Source organism: Sardina pilchardus, chromosome 6, assembly GCF_963854185.1.
Source record: "Sardina pilchardus chromosome 6, fSarPil1.1, whole genome shotgun sequence".
In the NCBI taxonomy this organism is placed as follows: Eukaryota; Metazoa; Chordata; class Actinopteri; order Clupeiformes; family Clupeidae; genus Sardina; species Sardina pilchardus.
Genome location: NC_084999.1, coordinates 10,057,042 through 10,082,302, shown reverse-complemented (window position 1 = coordinate 10,082,302; position 25,261 = coordinate 10,057,042). Strand labels below are relative to the sequence as shown.

The following is a 25,261-nucleotide window of genomic DNA, read 5'->3' as shown; positions in this document are numbered from 1 at the left end:
GCCAGTAAACACATTTATTTTTCTTGCAGGACAGATAGCTAGGATGGCTGGCATGGCTAAAGCTCCCAGTCTCCATCACCTATGGCTCCCTGACGCTCTGGGGACCCCACAAGTCGCTAAGCACCCCTATGTATAGCATGTTTTGCATCGCTGTGTTATTTTTTGCTTCACAAATTACAATCGTGACTTATGGCGCTGACAGAATATCCACTTTCGCGCCTGATTTTTTTCCCCGCTGTGTATACACTACGCTCAACTGTGTCTGATTGTGACACCGGGAGTCTGGGATACATACAGTTCCATGAGTTCCGATCGAATTACCATGACCTACTAATGTTTAGATATTGAACATTTCCCACTGACGATTAAACCTGTTTCCCTAGCAACAATGGGAACATGCCAGAGGAACAATACTCAGAGCCGAGTTAACATTGTTTTAAAAAGTTTCCTTGTGTACTTATCAGCTTAAATGGATTAACTTGTGAGGCTTTATTAAAAACACTTGGCACAGAACATGAATGCTTCAGACATTATGTTCATAACTGCCAAATAGCCAAGGCATTCACCATCCAATCCAAAAGACACCTTCACTTTAAGGGCCACTTCACGGTGCAAAAATAGTCACTGCCATCTAGATGGGTTTCTTTCTCATGTGAAGTTAAATTGGGCCGGTCTAAAAACTGTCGGGGAATTGCTGAATTAGGAACCAGAGTGGGGAAGAAGCAACAGTCGTCTCATTTAACTTAATGCAGCGGAGTTGGCAAATGGTATGACACACGCAAGTCATCTGAGCATGTGCAAAGGGCAGTAGTGGGGGGGGGGGGGCTGTAAGGGTGGAAAGGTGGAGGGGTGGGGGGTGTGTTTCCGTGAGTTGATGTGCATTCCTGTACATCATCAAAGGGAATGCCTGGGGAATCCATAGGCATGAGGAGGATATGTCAGGCTGCCAAAAAAAGGCCGTGCCAACTTTATGAGAACAACTTCCCCAGCTTTGGGCATTTACAGGTGCCCTCATTGGAATACAATGGCATTCGTTGGGGCTTGACCACGGCGGATTAAAATCCAATCAGAGAAAGCTCTCTCTCTCTCTCGCCACGAGACGTCACGTGACCGCGAGGTTCCATCACGCCAGTATATGCCCTGAACGCTCGCCATGCAGAGTGACATTCATACGAGCCTTTCAATACCCACACAACTGCTGGGGACCTGGAGGCCTCCAGAGGGCCAGACGCTGGAGGCAGCCTGTCTGAGGCATGAATTCACGACTGAGGGCATGTGCCGTGCCGTGCCCCGCCATACATCTCCACTTGGACTCTCAAGGCTCAAGGGTCTTTGGTATTATTTGCCCTCAACGGTGCCTTCCAGGCAGCGCTGCCTTCAAGGCACTACTCCCCTCAGTTTAGGGGTAGGATTGAGGGGGGAGGGTTGAGGGGGGTTAAGGTTAGGAATAGGGTAAAGGTAGTGCCTTTTAGGCTGTGTACTGCCGGAAGGTGCCGTTGGGGGGCAAAAAACACCATTGAGCAGGCTCAAGGCTCAAGGCTCAAGGCTCAAGGCTCTCGTCTACTACTGTACACTGAGTCATCCAGAGAGACTGACTGACTGACCAGCCGGCACTCATTATGCCGCAGTGAGAACTATAATCAAAACTGGTTCCAGCAGCTTTTCTGTCTCCCCAGCCAAAGCCAGAGGCACGCACTGGCAGGCACAATGAAAAGACACAATTCACAAGGCTAGCAAAATGAAAGAGGGAGAGAGAGAGAGGGGGGAGAGAGAGAGAGAGAGAGAGCAGGGAAGAGATGAGAAGGGGAATGCCCAAAGACCAGACAATCCTTCTCTTTTTTTAATTCAGTGGTCACTTTGAACACAATGAACATCCTCTAACCGTGTACTAATGTTACCATCTACACTGCATCTGCAACAATGTGTTTATGACATCAACGATGGGTGGAAATGGCATATCAGTTCCGGGTAACGGATTTCTATCACGATCATCCGAGTGTGTTTGTTTGAGGCGTCCACCTGTTTACCACACGATTCCCACGGGCTATGGGCACGAGCTGGTACACGAGGGGTCGGCATGCTCTCGATCGCTCGCTCGCTCGCACACCAACACCTGGGCCCAGATTTACGGTGTCGCTTTCACGGAACTCACGGGTGTGAAGGCACAACAAAAGCTATAGATAGTGTGTGTGTGTGTGTGTGTGTGTGTGTGTGTGTGTGTGTGTGTGTGTGAGAGACACTAAAGTCTTTTCTTACAGCCGTTTCTTTTTCACACGGAGAAAAGGTCAGTCACATTCGTAAGCTAGCTTTGGTCTGTCTTGAGTTGGGTCCAGCCGGGGTGAGTCACTCACTGCACTACCACAATCATACGGCATGAGCGGCGTGCAGGGACACCGAGGCACCAGCGGTCGGGTATTGAATTAGGGTGAGACATGGCGGAGAGAGCGGAGAGAGAGCGAAATGGGCACGACCAGCGTCGGAAAGATGGCGCGGCGCGATGACCCCATCGGCATGAGGCTGCGTGGGCGGGTAGGTGGGTTGAACCGTTTCTTCTCAAGCCACCCTGTGACACCACGCATCAAACACACACACACACACACACACACACACACAAACACACCTTTGGATGACTAGGGGCATGACACGCTTTGACGTTGTGTTGTTCCTAAGGTATCACATTACAGCTTAGCCCACATGGGCGTAGCTTTGAACTAGATATTACACTTGCCATTTACACCCAATCACAGCCATTTCTCATTTGAGTGTTTGAAAGGTAATTACTGTGTACCCACCCATAAATTATGTGCAAGGACATGTGATTGTTTTATTAGACAAAACATATAACTCTTGTTCACTTGTGTTTGAAAAAACACATAACAGACAAAAAACTCTCTTAGCTTGTTACCCAAATGAACATTCTTGTCTGCTTCTGCTTAGACCTCTTAGTCCAAAGCAGCTTTGGGGAGCAGACATTACCTCACAAGAGTCTGGGCGTCTGAATATCACTGTGCAGGAGAGGGCGCCAGGGAGTTGGCTTTGAGCACAGCCTGGAGTGAGAGCACAAAAAGGTGGTCACTGGACCAAAGCTGAAGGCTGATCTCTTTGACTCAGAATGAGAGAATTGTCTGATATTTTTGTAACATTTTTGTAAACGGAACAAATGATGGCCACTACAGAATAACCCATAGAACAAAAAGATCCATTTTTGTGAGAGAACTCCCAAAAATGACTCAGTCTCCTCTGAGGGGAAAAAAAACTATTACAACCTGTGAAATCAACAGACACTCCCTGTGAACGCTGCCAAATCCAGACACACACCCATAATACTGCGAGCAAACATCACTTCTGTCTGACAGCCTGAAAACAACGTGGTGCCTGCTCTGCCAGTATTCAAATCAAGATGCAAAATTACATTTCGACCGTTCTGACATTCAGAAACTTGACAAAAGCTGCATACAAACCTCCAGAATCACCACATGAAATGCATGTGTCAGAGAGCACATGATATTTTGAAAATGAAAATCCCATGGAATGGGATGCGTGAGTGTTTTTGCTCTCTCTGAAGCCAAAGACAGCAGGGGAAACTGCTGCCAACACACATTCCAGAGTGTTCCATTGCTCAATCTGGTACAAAAGCGAAGGCAGGCACTGGGTATGAATTAGCGTGGGTGAGGGTGTGAGGGAGTGTGTCCTGTATGTGTGTCTGTGTGTGTGTGTGTGTGTGTGAGAAAGAGAGAGTAGGGGAGTGATTGCCCTTATCTTTGGCATGCTCCATTGCATAATCTCTGCAGCCACACGAGCAGCGCTTTCAAGTGGACCTCGGAGATGGAAACCAGAAACCCGAAACCACAGAACCGCAGAGCGGGGAGGAAAACTCTGCACGCTTCCTGTTTTAAACACAGATTCTAGAAAAATACAATGAAATGGGGCCCTTTCTCCACTCCCTGGCTCACTTTCTCATTTCCTCTCGTTGCCATTTGACTCCTCTCCTGAGAGAGTGTCAGGAGATGGTGCACCTCGGTACGGGCCACCACCCATCTGACTGACACGTTCAATCATCTCAGGCATGAGGTGTGTGTGTGTGTGTGTGTGTGTGTGTGTGTGTGTGTGGGAGACAAGCACAACAGAGATCTCTCCACACACCAGACACCACCAGAGCCCGATGGTAAACAGCATTTATTTCCACAGACCTGGAATTTCCCCAAGCGTTGTTGTTTTGGAGATGTGAAATCATGCTGTAAATCTTAAGTTAAGTTACACAGTCTCTGTCACACATGTGCAGTGGTGCGTCGGCCGTGCTCTGACTCTCACTCTTGACTCGATTAAGAGATTTCAGGGAGTGGCTGTGGTGGGAATCGAAGCCAATTTGCAAATTTTTTAACTGAAACACACTTGTGGGCTGTTTCTCATTCACGCCTGAATAGTTTGAACCTGACTAACAGGGATGACTGTTCCAGAAAAAAGTTCCATGCGAAAATGATGGGATTTGCAGGCAGTCGGTGAATGACTAACCGAGTGTGCTTTCTCACAAGTTCACAGCAAAACATTTCAATTACATGGTTGTGCTGCTATGGGCTTGGCTCGCTATGGTCTCTTTCTATTTCAATTTCTGAGACAAAGAGCTCTAAAGAGCACTTAAAACTTAGAGACAACAGACAGACAGACAGCATCAAACTCCCTGAACAGGTTTGTTTGTTTTAAAATAAACAAGATGAGCCTTTTGCTTCTGTCTCTGTTCTGCACTTGTGAAAACACGTGGTCACTAACCATAACACACCAAATGCCAACTCCATAACGGGCAGTGCACCATTCACCTTGACACTCCCCCCCTGAGCAAACACTCCCAGAAATGGCCCTAGCAACGGCTTCAGTGACATCACAGGTGCAGGACAGGGAAGAGGAGAAGGGAGGATAGAGAGAGGAAAAGAGATGAGAGGGGGAAACGGAACTGGAACGTTCTCAAACCTTCCTGGAAGTTCGGAAAGGTCTTCTCCTCCGGGGAATCCAGGGAATGGTCCCATTCGTCTGGAGAACCAGCCCGCTGTTCCAGCAGTGCCCCGCCGGCCAGCAGGGCTCTCTCCATGGCCAGCTGCTCCAAGACATCATAGTCCAGGTCGTCGCCCTCGGCTACTACGGGGGCCGACGGTGCAGGCGGCGGTGACCCCGCAGCTGTCGGGCTGCCGATCTGCTGCACCTCGATCACCTCCTCCACCACGACTATCTTCTTCCTCATGGTGCCGTCGGCGTCTGCCTCGCTCTCTGCCTCGACTGGACGCTTCTGTGCTCCGGGGCTCTCTCCCTCTGGCTGTGGCTCAGCAGCAGCAGCAGCAGATGGGGGCTGTGTGACGGTGATGACAGGCGGTGGCGCTGACTGCAGATCCTTGCCCTGCTCGGAGGCCTGGGTGGTGGTGGTATGGGAGAGCCTTTCCTCCCTCTCTCCTCTCTCAGGCTCTGCTGTAGGAGCAGCGGCAGCGAGAGCGGCTGTGTGTTGTGCAACACTGGGAGGCTCCCCCTGCTCCTGCTCGTCGCGGGGGCTGGTCTTGTGAGCGGAGCCTGTTGCTGTTGCTGTTGTTGCTGCTGACGCTAGGGCTGCTGCGGGTGCTTCCCTCGCGGAGGAGGATGTTTCCGCTCTCAGGACCTCCCGCTCGATTTTTTCTGCCCCATTCGTGGCAGGCTCCACCTCCCCTTTGTTTGCCGGGGCCTCGGTCGGCACAGCTGCTGCCTGACATATTTCCTCAGTGTGCATTCCTTGCGAAGGTATCTGCGGAGGGTCATTTGTTATTGTCGCCCTTTGGGTTTCGGACGACTCGTGTTTAATGGTGGTCACGATCTCCACCTTTGTTGCCTTTTGCTCCACCACTAACGGTGGGGGAGTTGGGAGTGTCTCCTCCTCAACAGGGGGAGCCATTTGTTTTTGCTTTTTCTTTTTCGACTTCGAAACCTTTGGAGTAACATCACTCACAACCTCAGCCTCGGGGGAGATATCGGCTGGTTTTGGTGGAGGTGGTGATAATTGAACGGGAGGCGCTTCAGTCTTGGCAGCCTCCTCTTGCTTCTTCAATTCAACTTTAACACTCTCATTCTGCTGCACTGTTATTTTTTCAACACACACAGTGGGTGGTCCTGCCTCTTTAGCGGCAGATGACGCAAAGGCATCTTCTGTCACTTTCACTTCCAGCGTGGCCTCAGCCTGCTGAGAGATTGCAGGTGTCATGGTAGCCTCCAGGGAAGAGGGTCCCTTTGGCCCCTGCATGTCATGACTAGCGGTGATCTTTTTGACCTTTTCTCTCTGCTGGACAGAAACTTTTGCCTGGGGCTTGGCCGATTCTACGGGAGTTTGTTGGCCAACACTGTTCTGCTGGACAGGTTTCTGTGTCATCTTCACTTCTGTTTTCTTTTTAATGCTGTCATTAGTTTCCTTTTTCGATGCCACTACATCAGTCTTCACAGCTGCAGCTGGGGCTGTTGCATTGACCACTGCCTCTGTGGATACTTTAGGAGAATCTTCTTTAGGCTTGGCATCAGCAGTCTTCAGTTTGAAGTCTTGTCGTTCAACTTTCACCACCACCTCTTTGATTTGATCAACACTGTCTGTGAGAGTTTCGGCTGGTTTAGATGGCTTGGGCTCCTTGGCCTTGGGTTCTGTGCTTTTCTTTAGTTTCTCCACCTTAACAGAAGATTCCACCTGAGTGACTACAGCTTGGTCTGGTTTGTTTCCGGCTGTTTGGTTGAGTTTAGGCACTTCTTTTTTGGACAAACCTAATCCAACTGCTGCAGCTGTAACCGCTGCTGCTGCGCCGGCAATTTGTGCTTGATTGGAGGAAGTCATGTCAGAGAACGTGGTTGTGCTTTTGATAGCCTGAGTGCTACCTCTGTGGTTCCCAGACACAACCTTCTCCTGCACTGTAAACACTGAAGTCGATTTGGTACTGACAGCATCCGTCAAAGGCCTCTCGGAGGCGGTCTCCATGGCGACCCTTTTCCCATAGCCCTGTTCCGTCACACGCTCAGGTTCTGGGCGAAAAGCCCGTCCATTTCTCATGGGGGGCTGAGCTTGGTTTCCAGAATTCCATGATCCATTGGGCTTCTCTTGTTCCATAGCTGTTGGGCGGCCTCGGAACCGGGGGGTTCTCTCAGCTGGCATCCCTTCCTCGGCGACGCCCCCCATCCTCTTGTGCCGGTACCCTTGGCGCTCCATCAGCCCTTCCTGGCTCTCCATTCCGGGCTTGGGAACGTAAGACGTTGGACCCTCTACCGTCTGGACCCGGGCGGCGCGGTGGGCAAGGGCCAGGGTGGCAGCTGGCCGACGTACCCTCTGGAGAGGGGTTGGCACGATCTCGGCGGGCAGGTGCAGGTAATCCCGCAGGTAAACAATGCCCTCGTTGGTGAGATACCAGTAGAAGTGCCTCCACGCAAAAGTCTCCCTCACGTAACCCCGAGACTTGAGCGAGCCCATGGCGCGGATCACCTGCAGGTTCTTCACCCCGGGGACGTCGGGGTGCTTGGTTTGTGGCCGCTTGTCTTTCTTGGCCACCATGACGCCATCCCGAAAAAGCCGCTCGTAGATCGCCCTCAGCTCGGCAAGGGGCATCACCATCCCAGCCACCATTGTTGCTCCTCTGTCTGTAGCGCCTCAAACAAGACTGACTGATTGACTGACTAACTATGGCAAAAACTGTGCGTGCACACACACACACACAGACACACACCGCCCGCGCACACACAACTGCCAGAAGGGAGAATGAATTAAATAATGACCTCACTCTTTCTGTCTGCTAGAGAGTCCAGTGGCAGAGCCGGCTGCCACGTGCTTCCAATGCAGTGAAAAAGAATGTATGAGTGTCGCTCTGTTCTGTCCAGTACTGTCCTGTCCTGTTGTCTTCCTCTGTCCTCTTCTCTCTGACTGTCGTTTTCTCCCAAGGGCGGGAAAAACGGTCGGTTCTCTCTGTTCTGAAAAACTTCCTTGAGGGAAGAGCGAAGTCAAATAAACTCCAGAGACTGAGTCGAGTTCTCTCCTTCTCTCAGCCTTCCTTGGAAGTGAACACAGTCCGGGGTAGCAGAACAGCAGTGACAGCCGAGCGAGGTGGTGAGAGAGAGAGCGAGTGAGCGAGAGAGAGAGAGAGAGAGAGAGGGAGGGAGGGAGGGAGAGAAGGGGGGAGGAGAGAGAGAGAGAGAATAAGGCAGAGAAAAAGAGAGAGGGAGCAAGAGAGTGTGAGAGAGAGAGAGAGAGAGAGAGAGAGAGAGAGAGAAAGAGAGCACACAGCCCCTCCTACCTTGTCCTTAGCACTAAAAAAAAAAAAAAAAAGTTGCCCGAAATAAATTCTGAGCGGGATGACGAGAACGTGGTCGGCAAGAATGAATGAAGCTAATGAAGTAAGAGCAAGTGACGTCCTCTAGAATAAAAGAGAGATGGAAAGAAGGCGTAAAAAGGCAAAAAGCTAAGTGAGTAGCAAACACCTCTGAAGAGTTCCAGCACATGCAACTCACTAACTGAGCTCTTGCTGGAGACGCCCACCCCACACTAAGGCAACATGCGTAACACACCCCTCAGTGTGTGTGTGTGTGTGTGTGTGTGTGTGTGTCTCACATTCAGTGGCACTCTAAGAGAGAGTAGGTTGGACTACGGGAGGATTAGGTATGAGAAAAAGGAGACACCCTTTTGACATACCATCCTACATGTGAAACGCACCACCAGTCATTCCCTCCCCTCCCAGAGTAAACTTTCTTTACACACTTCATATCGAGTGACAGGCCTGCCACTTGCCCTACAGACACACAGAGGATACACTGGGAGTTCTCATCGTGCAATCAGAGTTAGGGCTGTAAAAAAGAATATAATTCCAAGACACTAAACTGGAATCATTCTGCGCGCGCAACCATATGTGTGTATGTGTGTGCATGTGTGTGTGTGTGTGTGTGTGTGTGTGTGTGTGTGTGTGTGTGTGTGTGTGTGTGCGTGAGAGAGAGTGTCTGTAAGTGTATGTCGTATGATGGGAATGAGGAAATATAGCTGGGTAAATAATATACTAGAACCCTTACAAAAGAGTGATCACTCAGGTGAAAAACTTTTTAAACAAACCGACAGTGATTAAGTGTGCCTGTGGCGAATGTACACATTGTCCCAGTCCTGCTGCTGGTATGTTAATTAGCTACATTAGCAGAAACAACTAATAATATCCTACGCGGACCTTTTACTCTTCAGCCTAACACCCACCATTTTAAATGCAGACACACACACACACACACACACACACACACACACACACGCATACACACACACACGCTTGCTTTCCGAACCTACTATTATATTTAACTGCACTATTCTGAAAGAGTAGGTTAGCAATGTGACAGCAACTGCATGTGGTCATCAGGTATGAACATATTCAACGTATGCACCACAGAGAGAGACACACAGAAGAGGGCAATAGAGGGGTAGTGGTGGGAATGCTCTGAAATTACACCTATAAATGTTTGGCTGAAGTCCTTTATTTAAATGATGCAACAGGCTGAAAGCTTTCCTGCTCTCGAAGTAGACTACTTCATGGGCCCGTGGTCTTGATATAGACCCTGAACTCAAATTGCCTCTGAGGGAGTTCGCTATATAAAGACCTGTACATTACCCCTAACCTTTCCTAGCAACCAGGAACATGATATCAGATTTCTAATGGCCTTATCATTTCTCGTCTTCCCGCATCTGTCTCTCTCTCTCATCTTCTGTCTATTGGTAAGTGAGTCCGTCTGACTAGGAGTGAGAGACGAAGGAGAAAGAAGAAGAGAGAAGAGGGGAAAAGAGAGAGAGAGAGAGAGAGAGAGAGAGAGAGAGAGAGAGAGAGAGAGAGAGAGAGAGAGAGAGAGAGAGGGAGGGAATGGGTGACTAAAAATTGTGGGTTTAACAGAGTGATCATGGGAACAGTGAAGGCAACATCCATACTATTTGCAAAAACCACGTTGTACTTGCAACAAAAAAAAACCCAGACACACGCTTCCCTTTTTCCTGTTTACTGTTTAATCACCATGGTGACAGCCATACAGAGCGGCCAGCTCCAAGAAAGCCAAATATCCTCTTCCAGAAATGTCTCGTACCATAAATATGTGCACAAGACAGCTGCTACGGACGCAGTGTCACGTCTCAACAGCTGTCCACATCATCAACGCACACTTCATCAAGCTATGCTGAAGTACAGCACCTGAGGCCGTCCAATACACAACCAACACACAACCATAAAACGCACAACCCACACAACCTTTGCCACAGCACAACCGCACACTGTGGAGTCCTTGCTCAGTTAGCAATTTTGTTCGATTGAAAAAGCAGCAGCGAGTAGCCGTCTAAATGGTAAGGTAATTACAGTCTTTATTGCCCATTCAGCAACAATACGCCCATTACCTTCTTAGTGGCACTAGGGGTATAACTGTGCCAGACTTTTACATAAGCATGTAATTAAGTGGGCTTGCTATGCGCGAGTACGCATTGTGCATGTGCGTGATCACGAATGTGTGGACATGCTCCTGGATATGTGTGTAAGACCAACAGCAACATTACATCAATATCAGACTCATGAGCATGAATGCAAAGGGGGGCTACACAGGAAGTATATATACTGTAACATCCACCGCCACTCTCTCTTAGTAAACTAGGACTGCAAGAGGCAGCGTGACCTGTGAACCCGACAAGTCCATACAGAGCACAAAGTGAGCCATTTCTCAAGAGCATCCATCGCCAGCCCACCTTCCACTCCCACCACAGGAATTCAGCGGAGGAACTTCTCTATTTGATGAAGAAATCACAGCTAAGACCTCTCAGAGATCTTAGCTGTGATTGATGCATCAACCAGCAGGTACTGTTCTTCAGGAAGTGGAGGTGTTAAAGGTGTGCCATGACTAATGATTGTTATGAAATTATCAGCTTTGCATGGGGGAGGTGAAATAACCTACAAAGCTTTCTTTATCAGCATTTTCCAACTACAGGCTACTCTTATCAGCTACTGATAATAAGCAAACAAGCAATGTCAGAGCTACATACAGTAGATACAGGCTAGATGTCAAGTCAAGTCAGACCAATGAAAACAATTCAAGATGACCAAAGTGCTGTGCAACTGAAAGTTCAGAGACCTGATATCAAACACTAGTAGACGATCGTAAAGATAACAGCGAGAGCGCACACAAACAGGAGAGCGGTAAAACAAAGGGAAACCAGTAAGACCTGAAGTAGTAATGAAAGCGAAATTAAAATGAATGTAATTAAAACATTTAAAAAGAAAGGATGAGATAATTATAACAAAAATAAAAAATGTCATATAAAGAAATCAAGAAATTGCATTTACTCAATGCATTTCAAAACCAAAGCGCTTTTTTCACAACAAATAAGCACACAGAGACCAGATTTACAATATTTGGCTCCGTTCAAAACAACTTCCTGAAACTCACAGCACCTAACACCAGCCTCTCACTGTCCTGACAACCTCCCAGAAGTCACCCAGAAATAGTCATGTGATGCTTCAGTGACCGTGTCTTCCTGTCCAGCCTTAGCAGTGGTCATTGAGCTCAATTTGCATCAACATGGCCTATGGCCCCTTACCCACGGTCCGGATTTTCCAAAATTGTCCTTTTGTCAGGATTTCACGCACTGATTGCAAAACAAAGCAGCCATGGTGGTTCCGTTGGCCAGGGGAGCACGCCAAATGTCTTCCTTTATCACTTTCTCTTAGCCTTGTACTTGCCAATGGGAAATTCTGAAGCCAGATTAGAAATGGTAAGGGTTTATATATTTTTTTCTGGAAGTTGGCATGCAAAATGTGTTGGACTCAATCCTAAAGAAAGATTTGGGAAGTGTATTGGGTGATCGGGACTTCAAAACTAACAGAAATTATTCTAATTCACTGAATAGTAACTCAGTGCACAGCTAGCCTACACATACACGGAGATTAAGAGAGAGAGAGAGAGCAAAATAGATAGACAGATAATTAAATCAAGGCCTTTCTAGACAGTGTTCAGTTCTCGACTCTGGCCAGTCTATTCCAGTCAAGTGTGCCAGGGAGAGCCAAGAGTGCCCAGAATAGAGCTGTCAGCAGCCACCCCAGGAGTCGATGGCCTCAGGCCCAACTGTAAAGAGTCTGCAAGGACTCAAGGGATGGCAGGGGGGCATTTATCACTTTGGACACGTGCCACCCAAATCTTAAAGCGGGCTCATACAGTAGGCTAAGCACCAATGACGACACCACTTAAGTGTCCTTTCATGTTAAATGTTAAAGTGTGCACTTCAATCGTGTGAACTGTTCTAACGCCTGTTTTTTTTGCTTTTCTTTTCCTTAAATGTATACTCTTGAGCAGAGCAAACTTCAACAGATTGCTAACTTGGAGTCAACCACACATATTAACTAATAAAAGGAAACAAGAAAAAACGGAATGTGCCCAATCAAATGTTCTAGCACACGAAATATGGTCCCAATGAGTAATGTCTGTTTGACTGAAATGCACTGGCGCTGTGGCTGCTGCATCATCACAACGATACTGGACTAGAATCAGTAGTAAAATGTGCCAGAGCAGACGTGACGCTGCTCGATCTGATCTGCGTGAGTTATGTTCCTCTCCCTGGCCACAGCAAGGACGTTCTTGAGTTCTCGCTGGACCAAAAAGCCGCTGGAGGGAATGGATGCCTGTTGCATAATTGAAACAGAATGGAGCAGCACACTCTTGGAATTCTCTGAGCATAGCAAGACATGTTGCCAGCAAATACATAAGGTAGCTATTTTGCCTTGTTGCATTCATTACTTGTACGTCGAATTTCACAACACTGTCTTTGTTTTTGCTGAATTATATGTGCCACAGTGGGGTAGAATAACTTTTTTTTAACATGTCTGCTTTATATAACATTTCTTTTCATCTGATATGGCAAAATCATAGTGCCATTGTCGACATTTCAAAGACATTTCTCATTTGCATGACTTCTGGGCACAGTATGCAAACTCGGGTATAAATGTAAATGTCAGTACAGCCCAGAGATGGGGGACTCGAGTCTAGTGACTTGACTCGAGTCAGACTTAAGTCGCCAGATTGAGGACTTGTGACTTGCTTGATCAACAGTGAGAAAAGACTTGACTTGACTTGGACTTGCTACTCATGACTTGAGACTTGACTTAGACTTGCATGCAATGACTCGACAAGTCATTGCTGTCTTGGTTAATTGGTGAATAATAATAATAAAAACTATTTTCGATCGGATATTTCCTGTTGCATGTGGGCGAACCTGGCAACCTCTCTACTAGGTGCTAGGTGACGCGCCCGCCATCTACAGTAGAGCGGTCGGGGTTTAGAATGTGGAAGCTGTTCCCAAAATAATAACATTTGGATTTAAAGACTATTCAACTCAACAGAAGAAACGATTCGCCGAGTGCAAGGTGTGCAGCGCAAAAATATCCGACACATCCAGCACCACGTCAAATTTTATCCGCCATTTCCGACTAGGCTACACAAGAAAAGTAAGAAATGTCTCTAGCTAATTTCACATTATTTTTTAATCTAACGTTAGCTGGCAGCTAACATCCCATCTCCATCAGTCAAACGTGACAAGAGCCTACTATTTGCATCACATTAAGTTTCATCATGTTGACTTAGTTTCACATTGATCCCGCCTATCAATTTGACTGAAATACGGTATCTGAAAATCACTCAGCGTGCGCAAACCTCCTCCAAGCGAACACATCACCTCCTCTTGCATCCATCCATAACTTTTTGAGTTATCTTGCGAACAAACAAACATATACAGACAAACCAACAAACCCCGATAAAAACATAACCTCATTGGTGGAGATAAAAACTTCGAAACGGTCTTTGTCCCGACGCACAATTGTTGACATTCTCGATAATGTCGAGGGGAAGCTGAGACAAATCATGCATGACTGCAAGTAGGCCTAGGCTATTTCTTTGCGTTGGATGAGAGTAGGCTACAGATGTGATGGATGTTACATCACATCTGTACTCTCATCATGGACGTTAGGAAATGTCTATACATTCTTAAAAATGGAGTGGGAGCATACAGTAAATGCATTGAATATGAGGCTGCTGCACTAACTGGTTTTCAGTTTTGTGCTATCATTGAATGATGATTTATGTGAGCCCTTTGCACTAAAATTAATAATTTTCACTCATGTGGCTGTGAAATACTTGTATTTGTCGTTAGGGAATGTATAGGCCTATTAAAAATGCATGTGAGCATGTCACAAATGAAATGTATATACAGTATTATACATTTAATTCTTATTCAGAATTATTTTGTAGCGAATTCTCTCATGTCTGATGTGCGAAAGTGTGCAGCCACATTTGGCCCTCTGATGGTGATGATAAAAAATTGTGGCCCTCTTAGTCATGAAAGTTGCCCATCCCTGGTCTACCACATCAATGTAGCTGTTAGTTTGTTAGCGCTAGCTGCTTTTATTTTTGTTAAATCATAAAGTATAACAGCCAAACAACATGCACAAACCCTATTACTGTAAATGTATGTACGTATATGAGAGATGTATGACATAAATGAGAAATGGGCCACTTTCAAGAGTAAATCGTAGTATATAACATAGAAGTGTCTGCATTTCATTTCCGTATGGTATTTATTAATGGAATATTATGCAATGAAAACATGAGCTGCTGTTCCCATGATAAACTACCGTGTTGAGTACTCTGTCTGGTAATTTGGTACATCAGGCCCTGTAGTCGTTCCTAGTAATTCTGATCCTGCTGGTCCTGTGAGCATTTATAATTATTCTTTAGCCTTATATCCCCTTCTTCTATTTGTTAGCCCTTTTGTGCAAAGGAGGGCTACATAAAACTTAGGCTGCCGTCTCTTCAAGTTTTAAGACGGTTGTCTTCCAGCTTATCATATGACTTGACTTGTGACTTGCTTGACCTAAGCTATGACTTGACTTGACTTGACTCGACCTAAGCTATGACTTGACTTGACTTGACTCGACCCTCACAAAAACGACTTGGGACTTGCTTGAGACTTGAAGGTTAAGACTTGAGACTTACTTGAGACTTGCATATGTGTGACTTACTCCCATCTCTGGTACAGCCCCTATCAGTCAAAAGTATTTGGTTCTGTTTCATTCTTTGACCCCTAACCTCGGTTATATCGAACTCAAAGGGTCATGCATTCAATTGGTATACGCTAATCTAAAAGGACACAAAATCTAAGCAGGTCACACTGTCGAGCTATTTAAAGTGTTAACCAGCGCCTAGAATGGGTTCATTTGAACACAGTTTGAGGCCTAACATAAGCTATGTAGAACACGTTCAAATTTGAAATACGTTCAGCTAAAATACAGTCCGTTCCATCTGGTTAGAATGGATGTTCATGTGCTGTGCGCTGTGCAGTAGAGATCTCCATTGACCCCTCTCGATGGGGACAGTTCTTCATCCGCACCCTCCAGGGAAATTGCTGACACGCGTCTCTCCCTCTCACCTCCCTCCCCCCTCCCTCTCCCTCTCTCCCCCTTATCTCTTCGGAGAAGGCTGGGGGGGGAACAGCTGGCCGGGGGTCTGCCCGGTGGCACCTGTTTACGGCTCGCAGCCGTCGGCGACTATGAAAGCAAGCCGTGCTCCACAAAACTTGGCCTGCCCGTTGGAGTCATCGTGGCCCTCAGGATATGAGCCTCTCCGGTTATTGGAATTATAAAAAGAATAGCCAATATGACTCGCGCTTACAGAGCCTCCCACGGAGTAACCTCAAGGCCTATTGTGTTGAGGCGAACACACTGTTGGCTGCAGACTTGAGCTTTGTCAGTGCTTGACAGCTCTCAGTTCTGCTGCCCTGGAATTTTGAACTACTGTTGAACCACGTCCTGTCCAAACTACGACTGTTAACCTGACTGATAGTATTGCAGAAAATGTAGATGTGTGTTGGACAGAAGGCATACTGAGTTGCATGTTCTTTTTTTATGTGTACAGTTTAAAAACTGTTTTTAGGCTAACAGGAAACATTCTAGTGTGAACGTAATGCATCGCATCAAATGTCTACCTGCATGTTAGATATTAGGCTATGAAAGAAGTGGGCTACTAGACGTATTTCCCTACTGTTCCAGGTATACCTTAGCCAGGAAAGCTGACCCCTGATCAGTGGCCTCAGTCTTTCCAGAAATGCTAGGGAGTGGCTTTACCCGTAAAGACCAATCTATTCATAGCAGGGGGACAAAAACTGCATCCCTGTGGTCACGTGCACCTCCACTGCACGGTTATTTACGATTGCCTCACCTGCCATAAGCCCATCTAACACAGGCACGACACACTAGGCTACGGAAAAGGCTCTGTAAGAGTATCCGGTCTGTGTTGGATTGGACTGGATGGGACTAGATTGGACTGAAATAGAAAGTTTTTATTGTCAACGAGGAAGAAGATCAGCACCAATGCATACAACGTAATAAATAAGGGGGTACATACTGGCATACGATCATACAATCATATGTGCAGGATTGTGATAATCATATATTTTAGTATTTTACTGCTCCTTTAGTCATGTTGATTTGTTGATTTGCTTTGTATTTTCCTGTTTACATTGTATTTTATGTTGTGTGTGGTGTCTTAAGCTGCTGAGACCTTGAATTTCCCCTTGGGGATCAATAAAGTATCTATCTATCTATCTACAGTATCTATCATATAATCATACAGTATGTGTATCTACTTGCACTAGTGGTCAGGACGACCTCCACACAACTCAATGTCCTCCTCTGGCTACCCCAGGACCCAATTAGCGCCTCTGTGAATTCTGACTGGGGCACTTTTGAAATGCATGAGCCCCCTCCTGTCCTGACCAGCAGGAGATTATCAGTTGGCTCAGATTTAGGAATGCATATGGGATGATGCAGCAAGACTGAACGAGGGGCCGAGCAAAGGAGGGGGGGGCAGTGTGTGTGTGTGTGTGTGGGGGGGGGGGGGGGCTCTCTGGCACTGCCCGCTGAGCAAGTTACAGGAGAGGAGCTATGCCCTGCGGGGCGGGTGACGGAGCATAACTTCCAGCCCTTTCTCTACGGACAGTATGCCATAGAGGCCCGAAAGACAAAGAGAACTCTGTCTTGCCACAGGCATGACCGAAACAAAAGTCACGTCCGACGCATTCCTCACATCCGCGCGAAAAATCAACAAATGTCTTTTTCAGGGTTCGCTCAGTCAAGAGGGTGCGAAGACTCTGATGAAGAGGAGTCTTGGAGTTCCAGACGAAACACAAAGGACAAAAGATTTAGCTAGAAAGGAACTTCCACACACTTCATCCAGCTTCTTCTGCCAAAGGCAGAGCGCTTCCAAGCAGCGGTCAATAAATACTAGAATTTGGGCAACTGTGCACGGTTCCCAATTGCGGGGCTGGGGCCCTGTTGCAGTCCATGCCTGAAAACACAACATTCAGTCTTTTACACATTGGTGGTGATTAGTGAGGCTCCCCTTCACTGTAAAGCTCTTTGGGTGCCTTGAAAATACACTCGATAAATTCAATGTGTTGTTGCTGTTGAAAAAAATGGTTTGAAAAACATCAACAGCAATCAGAGCTTTTTTGGAAATCAGCACTGCCAATTCTACAAATTTACGACATGTTGCATAAGGCTTGACAAGGAATCCGCCTCAAATCTGCACTGACGTCAATAGCCAAACACTGTGAGTGTGGGAGGAGATGGGGAGTCAATGTGCATGGCCATTCTCAGCGCCTCTGAACCCCAATGTCCATATGGAAAAGTTGTAAAACACGAGTGGCGCTCGAGGTACAGTATATACTGCAGCTCACAAGACTCACTTTGTGTTCGCTGCCTTGTGAGTCAGAGAGAGGGAGAGAGAGAGAGAGTGATGAGGCTTCTCCTTTTCCAGAGTGGAAAGAAATACAGAGTCACCGATGCCCCAACCACACACACACAGACACACACAGACACACACAGACACACACAGACACACACACACACACACACACACACACACACACACACACACACACACACACATACACACACACTCTTGCCATTTGCCATTCGCGTCACCTCTGCAGCCCCAACTCAAACACACACACACACACACTACCACAAGAATGAGAATGAGCAGGAGCACTTTCAAGGAGAGTGCTCGTGCTCCAGCACCTCTCCCTCACCACCTCCCACTCTCCTCCCTTTCACTCTCCCTCTCCGGCTCTTGGCTGTTGACCCACGAGGTGTCAAAGGTCTGCTCAAAGTTCTGGTGCCCCCTGCAGCCCACTGGAGAGGTGGACGGTGAGGAGATCCCTCCCCCTCCTTCTGAAGGGTCGAAGGTGGTGATGGTGAAGGGGGATTGGGGGAGAGAGGTGTCACTCAACCAATGATTTCAACTTAACAGAGGAAGTCTTTCAAGACAGTGTCCTAATACTCGTCCTGGAAGAACACGATGCTCTGTCCCAATCATATATAAGTTGAGTGAGCACAAGTGCTCTTCCTTGGCCAGTTTAATATGTGTGAGGAGGGCTCGAGTGGCGCAACATTGCGGATCGGAGGTAATGAAAGTCAGGTTTGGAAGCCGCAATGGTACATTGTGTTCGCCAAGCTTCGCAAGGGAGTCAAAGGAAAGAGAGAGAGAGAGAGAGAAATAGAGAGAGACAGAGTGAGAGAGTGAGAGAGAGCCAGAGAGAGAGGGGAGTGGAGTGCACAAAAACGCTTTGTGAGCAGTAAACAGCTCCAGGAGAAGGATCTCATTTGAGGTTAGAGGGGAATTCAAAACAGTCCCCACTCATTCCCCTTCCTCCCTGACGGGAGCCGTATATATATATATGTGCATACATATATGTATATAAATATATATATACCGGTACACATCCCCAGCTCAGAAGCGGCTGGCAGAGCAGAGGGATCAGTGTGTTAGCGGGGAGGGAACTCCAGCTCCGCTCAGGCTAATTAACCAGAACGCAGAACTGGGCTCCGGTTTCATGGAATACGGGAGTCTGTTCCTAATCACGCATCCATGATAATGCAGGCCCTCTTGCACAGATCACGCTGTATGTAGCCACTCAGTGTGTGTGGCCTGTCATCTCAAACGTACAGCAGACAAAGGGAGGAGAGGCACTGTCTCCCTGAGGGGAAGCTCACAAACATGTGAAGCAAAAAAAAAAAAAAACATCTCACAAATGTACGCAGCCAAATGGCTAAGAGGCACACCACACACACACCCTACTCCACACACCCACACCTATTAAAAAAATACATGCCCTCACGTATATATGCAAATACACAGGCATTACCACAAGACAGAGAAGTATGTGGTCACAAATGGAGTGGCGTCTGGCATCAACCCACACTTTTCCCATCTTCAACAAAATGTGCCCAACCCTCCGAGCCCCTCCCAAAAATGTTCAACGCCCCCCTCCTCCACCCACACACACATACACACACACACACACACACCTTATCCTTCCTCTCCTACCTTTCTTGTCGCTACGCCAGAAGCGGTCCCCCAGCACGTCTCCCATGTCGGGGGAAACATGCCCTGCTGCGGCCACCGCTGCTGCTGCTCCTGTGCCTGCAGCCATGTGTGCGCCCGAACGTTCCCTGCTGCACCGGCCAAGGCCTCGCGGACAATACCACACATCCCTTTTTTTGCGCCCATCTGAAACCTATCACCCCCCCGAAAGCAGTGTGGAAAATGGGGCTGACGGAAGTGGAATGGTTTGTGTGTGTGTATGTGTGTGTGTGTGTGTGTGTGTGTGTGAGAGAGAGTGTGGGAGGGGGGGGGGGGGTTGTTAAAGCCGGAACAACAGCTTCTTTTCATCCTTTTCCCGCAAACACGGCGGCATCAGCTCCATAAATCTACGAGGGCCCACATATTTCCACCCCACCCCCACCCCCCTGTCTCCTCCCCTCCCGCCTCCCCGGAGTTCCCACCACCAGCTCCCCTCGGCCATGCATCCTCCAGGCCCCGCCGTATTGTTCCAGGGGCACTAACTCAGACACAAACACTGGGCGTCTTGTCCAGCGGCCACAACACATTTAGGCCACCGTGATCAAGACAGAGCGAGCGCATTGCCATGGCGTGAAAACAGTGGTCTAGGGAAATGCTGAAAAAAAAAAAAAAAAACCTCTGACTAGGTGCAACTGCAGAGCTGCTGTGATTTATCCCACTTTGCAAGAAACAGAAATATCATATATACAACTGGAGTAGATTGTATCTCCTTTTGCTATCTATTTACAAAATCAATTATTTGTGATCCACTATCAAGTCACTGATTTCCTAACCCCTAAACCCTCTCATTGATGACCTGTTTGAGTGATTGTAGGAGTGCTCTCTAAAGGGGGGTACACAAAGATAATCGGGCTGATTTTGCCCCCGATTTCCCCCCTTCCAACTAAAGACAGAAAACGGCCGCTGATCTTAAGATGATTATCTTTAACTCTTAAGATTATCTTATGAGATTCTCTTGTAGTGTGTTAAGAGTCAAAATTCTCCCGGCAATTGCCTCGGAAAACGTTGGCACCGATAATCATAAATATTAAACATGTTCAATATTTCCAACTGGAAACCCTGTAGTGTGTGGGGTGTTCCGAGGGCAACCGAGAAAGATTTTTTTATCGTCATGTGTGGGTTCTCTCACAGATAAAATATCGGTTGAGATTGATCAAATCTTTATGTGTGCACCCCCCTTAAGTGAGAGGGGTGTGGTATGAGGAGGTCTCCACAGCCATTCAACTCTGTGGAAGCTAATGTCTCCACCCGCCACGCCTAATGACCAATGTTGTCTGGCTCGTGATCCCGTCCCCATGGTAACCAAATGACAGCATTTGGTTCTAATGAATCTGTGTTTTCTGTTTGTGCGTGTGTGTGTGTGTGTGAAAGAGAGAGAGAGAGTTAGTTGGCAAATGCATTAGCACTCGTTATTCTAAAGCACCAAAATAACCCTTTAACGTGATTGAACTCCGATTGGCCTCTGACTCCAGTTGACCCCTCTAATGAAATACACTCTTATACGAACTCTTGAGTCACATCACATGATAGCTTGCTTAACCATCACGCTAGTATCTGCAAAGTGTGATCCCTATATAACCACTATGTCAAGTCACTGTGACTAATGTACTGACATCTACTAATTTGTGTTTATGGCAATCGCCCTCTGATGTCCAGTTCTCAAGCTTGATCGGTGTTCAATGTGTCTGTGAGAATGCTTTGTTCAGGCACGTTGCCATTGATATTGGGAACATCATTTCATTTTTTTCTCTCTGGGTATCTTAAATGATCAACAGCTTCCTTGTCATGATCATCCAATCAAAACATAAGGAACTGGTGCGTGAATCCTGGGCAACGTTGCTCAATCATTCAGGAGATGCATGTATCATCACCTTTAGGACAGGAAATTAGGGGTACGGTATGTGATGTATCATCATGACAAATAGTGTCTCACCAATAAAAAGATCTCAAAAAATGTTCAAACCCTAAACTCTGCAACAGGTGTCTGCTTGCACGATTCACAGTTGAAATACACATGGGGTGACATGTCTAACGAACTGCAGCCCAAGCAGTGCCCAGCAGAAATGAATAACAGCATATCTATCGTGCCTTGTTGATATAGTATGCCAAGACAAACCGATGCCCCCAACCCACCCCAGGGGATGGTTCTGCCAATCTCCTCTCCATAGAAGGAGCGATAGGTGAGAGGTTGGAACTCTCAAGAGATTCTAAATGGGAATTGTGAAAGCAAGGGCAAGTTGAACAACAAACTCACCTTCAAATATAAGGAACCAGTCACATATGTTCAGTCAATGGTGACAAATGGACACATAGTACTGTACTGGCAGGCAGGCGTTTCAGTGTACCAATGACCCGGAAAAAAAACATTTACAAAAATCCTTTATCCCTTCTGCAATGGTCATAGCCTACTGAACAACACAAAATGACCACCACAGCTGATACCTCAACACCCCATGTATTGTCTTATATATCTGTGTGAATGTTTCTTTGTGACTGGAGCCTTGTCAAAGGAAAATGTCTGTTACCTTTGTGTAACAGACAATAAAGTATGATATTATTACAACATGGGGGAAAAAACCCTCCCTTCCAACAAAAGTCATCTTTAAAAAAGAAAAACAAATTTTTTTTTTTTTTTTTTTTTTTAATTGTCAATTGGCGACAGGTGGCAGCTAGGGTTCTGTTGTGAAATGCACACCAGCGGGTCTGTCCGACATAACTGCAACACCAGTGGTGCCAAGGGAATGAAACTCATCAGCAACATCGACCCTTCTCTGCCATGTCACGCCCAGCCCACACCATATGCCCTCCTGGATGCCACTTCTCCTTACTGTGTTGGTCTATCTAAGGTGGGATGGTTCAAGAGACGCATCGTAATTATGCCTCGCTTTAAGTGGCAAGTGTACACACACTTTTAAAAGGAAGGAAAAGATTCACTTGAAAAGACTAGAAACGGTCTATGTACTCAAAGTCAATAAATAACAAATTATCGTTAAACATCTGATAGGCTACTATCATTAGTTAACAGGGAGCATTGTTCAATCAAACAATCATAAATTGATCTTCCTAGGCACACAGAAGTCAATGTTTTGCAGTTGCTGAGGAATATACAATATTTGCCCAAACCAAAAAAAAGCACCAACTGTTTCCCAAATCCTTTGGAATAGCAGTTCACTTTCTTGCAGTCAAGTAAAAACATTTACAAGAGCGCACAAGTCCAACATCCCCAAATCCCAGCCATCACAAATTATAGCCGGCGCATTACACAACATCCAATTGGGGCATCACGCGTCTCATTTAAGTATGTGCTGCTGATTTACTGTGTGGGACGCCCTGTATTAGGGGGTAGTGTTAGCGTCGTGTGGTACTGCTGCTGCTGGCCAGTAAATCTATCATCTAAGATGGTGGAGGGTGAGGGTGGCTAGAAAATGGCTGACAGTGGGGCACCAGGAAGGTGAGTGCCAACCTGGCTCCCATAGCTCGCGGGTATGCAGGACTAGTCCATGGGCACCACCCAGGGAGCCGCACACACAGCCTCCCCAAACTGAAAGTTTACCCAGTAATAAATTTCAGTTGGATAATAATGTGGCAGCGAGACAGACGGTAGGCCAATAAAAGAGACAGCGAAAGTTGCGGAACTGGACAAAAGTATAAACAAATAATAAATAGTGGTGCGGTGGGAGTTTGATGAAAGAAACAGCCCCGGGCGCAGAGTGGGATCGCTATAGCTAAAGCTTTTAAAATGTTTACTCAGTGAGTCAGCAAACGACCAAACCACACATGGGTGTGGTCAAGCCAACCCACAAGGTTGTTCCCATGGCAACGTGACTCACACACACACAGAGACACACGCTCACACACACACAGCGGACGGTTTGGCTGGTTGGTCAAACACGCTTGCAGCCAGGCCAGGCGGGGAGGAACAGCGCTGTTGTCAGGGGCGACGAGCTTGTCAAAAGCACAAACTGACACAAGACACCCTGCCCTCTTCCTCTTTGGCTGCAGCCAAGGCAAATCAGCATCACAACGTGAGCAACGGGACTAGTATTTTTAGACAGGCATCCTGAGGATCAACAACCATGCTATCACACCTTTCCTCTTTCCTATCCTTCTCTCTCTCTCTCTTTCTCTCTTTCTCTCTCTCTCCCTCTCTCCCTCTCTCTCTCTCTCTCTCTCTCTCTCTCTCTCTCTCACACTCACTCTCTCTTTCACGTACATTCGCAAACACAATGTAGGAGAAAACCTATAAGCATGAGCATTCTGTGATTTATGGCGCCCGTTCTACTCATAAACCCCCCTACATCTGGAGAGAATGAATCAGTTGCATTCTTTCCTGGAGAGGGAGGAGAGGAAAGGGGGGAAGAGGGAGAGAGAGAGGGACGGAGACTGGTGGAAGCTCTGCAGTTTTGTTCCGTCCCACTACAGAAAAAGGGCCCCTTTTCCCACAACTGTGTGGGCTTTTCCTGGACATCTATCTTCATCGTGACTCATTTAATGTGTGTGTGTGTGTGTGTGTGTGTGTGTGTGTGTGTGTGTGTGTGTGTCTGGCTGTCTGGCTACCTGTGTGCGCAAGTGTGTGCGTGTGTGTGTGTGTGTGTGCGCATGTGTGTGCGTGTGTGTGTGTGTGTGTGTGTGTGTGTGTGTGTGTGTGTGTGTGTGTGTGTGTTTTCACCACAACAATCAAACAATTAGCTGAACTTGCTGGAGAAGCCACAAGAGGGCTCCAGTCAATTTGGCTGGGTGTGTCTGAGCACAGTACTCATTAGAAATGTCTACAGTGAGATCTAAATATAGACCGATTGACTGGACGCTCCCTAAAATGATTTAACAATGAAATATACATGTGTTCTCTGGCTGAATTTGCAAAAGGAGCAAAAGCATTCCTTTATTGAGGGCAACAACAATTATATGAGAGTTGGTGCTGCATTCTTGTCTTCTGAGATAAGCAAGGCTGGGCTGACAGCCTCCCTCAAAAGTTGATAACTATCGCCTTAAAGCACACCGCTAGTACAATCCATACATACCTGCGAGAGAATGTGATGACAGACGGACTACGCCCCAACACAGATAAGACACAGTGCCATGTATCCTTGAAGAACGTTTGCAAACGTTCACAATGGAGGCTTACACTTCAGTGTGACAAGGTAGTATTCACGTTGGCTTTGTCTGCACAATAGATATCACAAATCCAGACACTTTACTTGTCAATGCCGAGGCCCTGAGAACAAACCTTCATTCCATCTGATAGGAGAGAAAAGCTGTATTGCCATTAACTCCTCACACAGGGAAGTTGCACTAATGAACTTTGCTGACCATAAGGAACATAATTTATGTGCCTTTAGATAGATAGATAGATAGATAGATAGATAGATAGATATACTTTATTCATCCCCAAGGGGAAATTACAGTGTTTCAGCAGCATACAAACACAACATTCAACAAAAACATACAAACATGCATACATACAGAAAAAATATTTAAAATGTTATTCCTATCTCTCTGCCCAGATGGGAGTCATTATAAAGTGCTATTGCAGTTTATGACACTTTAAGGAGACCGTCTCGGAGTCTGTCTGCCTAAGACAGCCATCAGGTGAGGCTTAAAAGATTTGTTCTCCTTAGGGGCCCATGCACAAGAAACCACCCTGGAGGGAAGTCTTAGAGGAAGTATGGTATGCACACACAACAGGGCTATACATGAGACACGCAGCTCACCGACTGCATGAACAAAAACAACCGGTTTTCCTGATTCATGGCGTACAATTGCAATGCTTTGGCACGATATCGAAACTATGTGTTGTACGTGGGTTTATGCA

General features: G+C 46.9%; 2 protein-coding genes across 3 annotated transcripts in view; both read right to left on the bottom strand.

Annotated features, from left to right (window-relative positions):
- Nucleotides 1-6,423, bottom strand: part of LOC134082569 (plectin-like) — a 70,421-nt gene extending 63,998 nt beyond the window's left edge. For both annotated transcript variants that reach the window (XM_062538376.1, XM_062538377.1), the window contains exon 1: nucleotides 4,966-6,423. In XM_062538376.1, coding sequence (XP_062394360.1) covers nucleotides 4,966-6,379 — 1,414 coding nt within the window. In that variant the 5' untranslated portion in view covers nucleotides 6,380-6,423. The remainder of the gene's footprint in view (nucleotides 1-4,965) is intronic.
- A 21-nt stretch (nucleotides 6,424-6,444) lies between these two features.
- Nucleotides 6,445-7,644, bottom strand: LOC134082302 (uncharacterized). The gene is made up of 2 exons (XM_062537951.1): nucleotides 6,494-7,644; nucleotides 6,445-6,462 (listed from the first exon to the last, which is right to left on the bottom strand). The coding sequence occupies exons 1-2, from the start codon at nucleotides 7,607-7,609 to the stop codon at nucleotides 6,445-6,447; spliced, it is 1,134 nt and encodes a 377-aa protein (XP_062393935.1). The 5' UTR covers nucleotides 7,610-7,644.
- Between the last annotated feature and the right edge of the window lie 17,617 nt (nucleotides 7,645-25,261).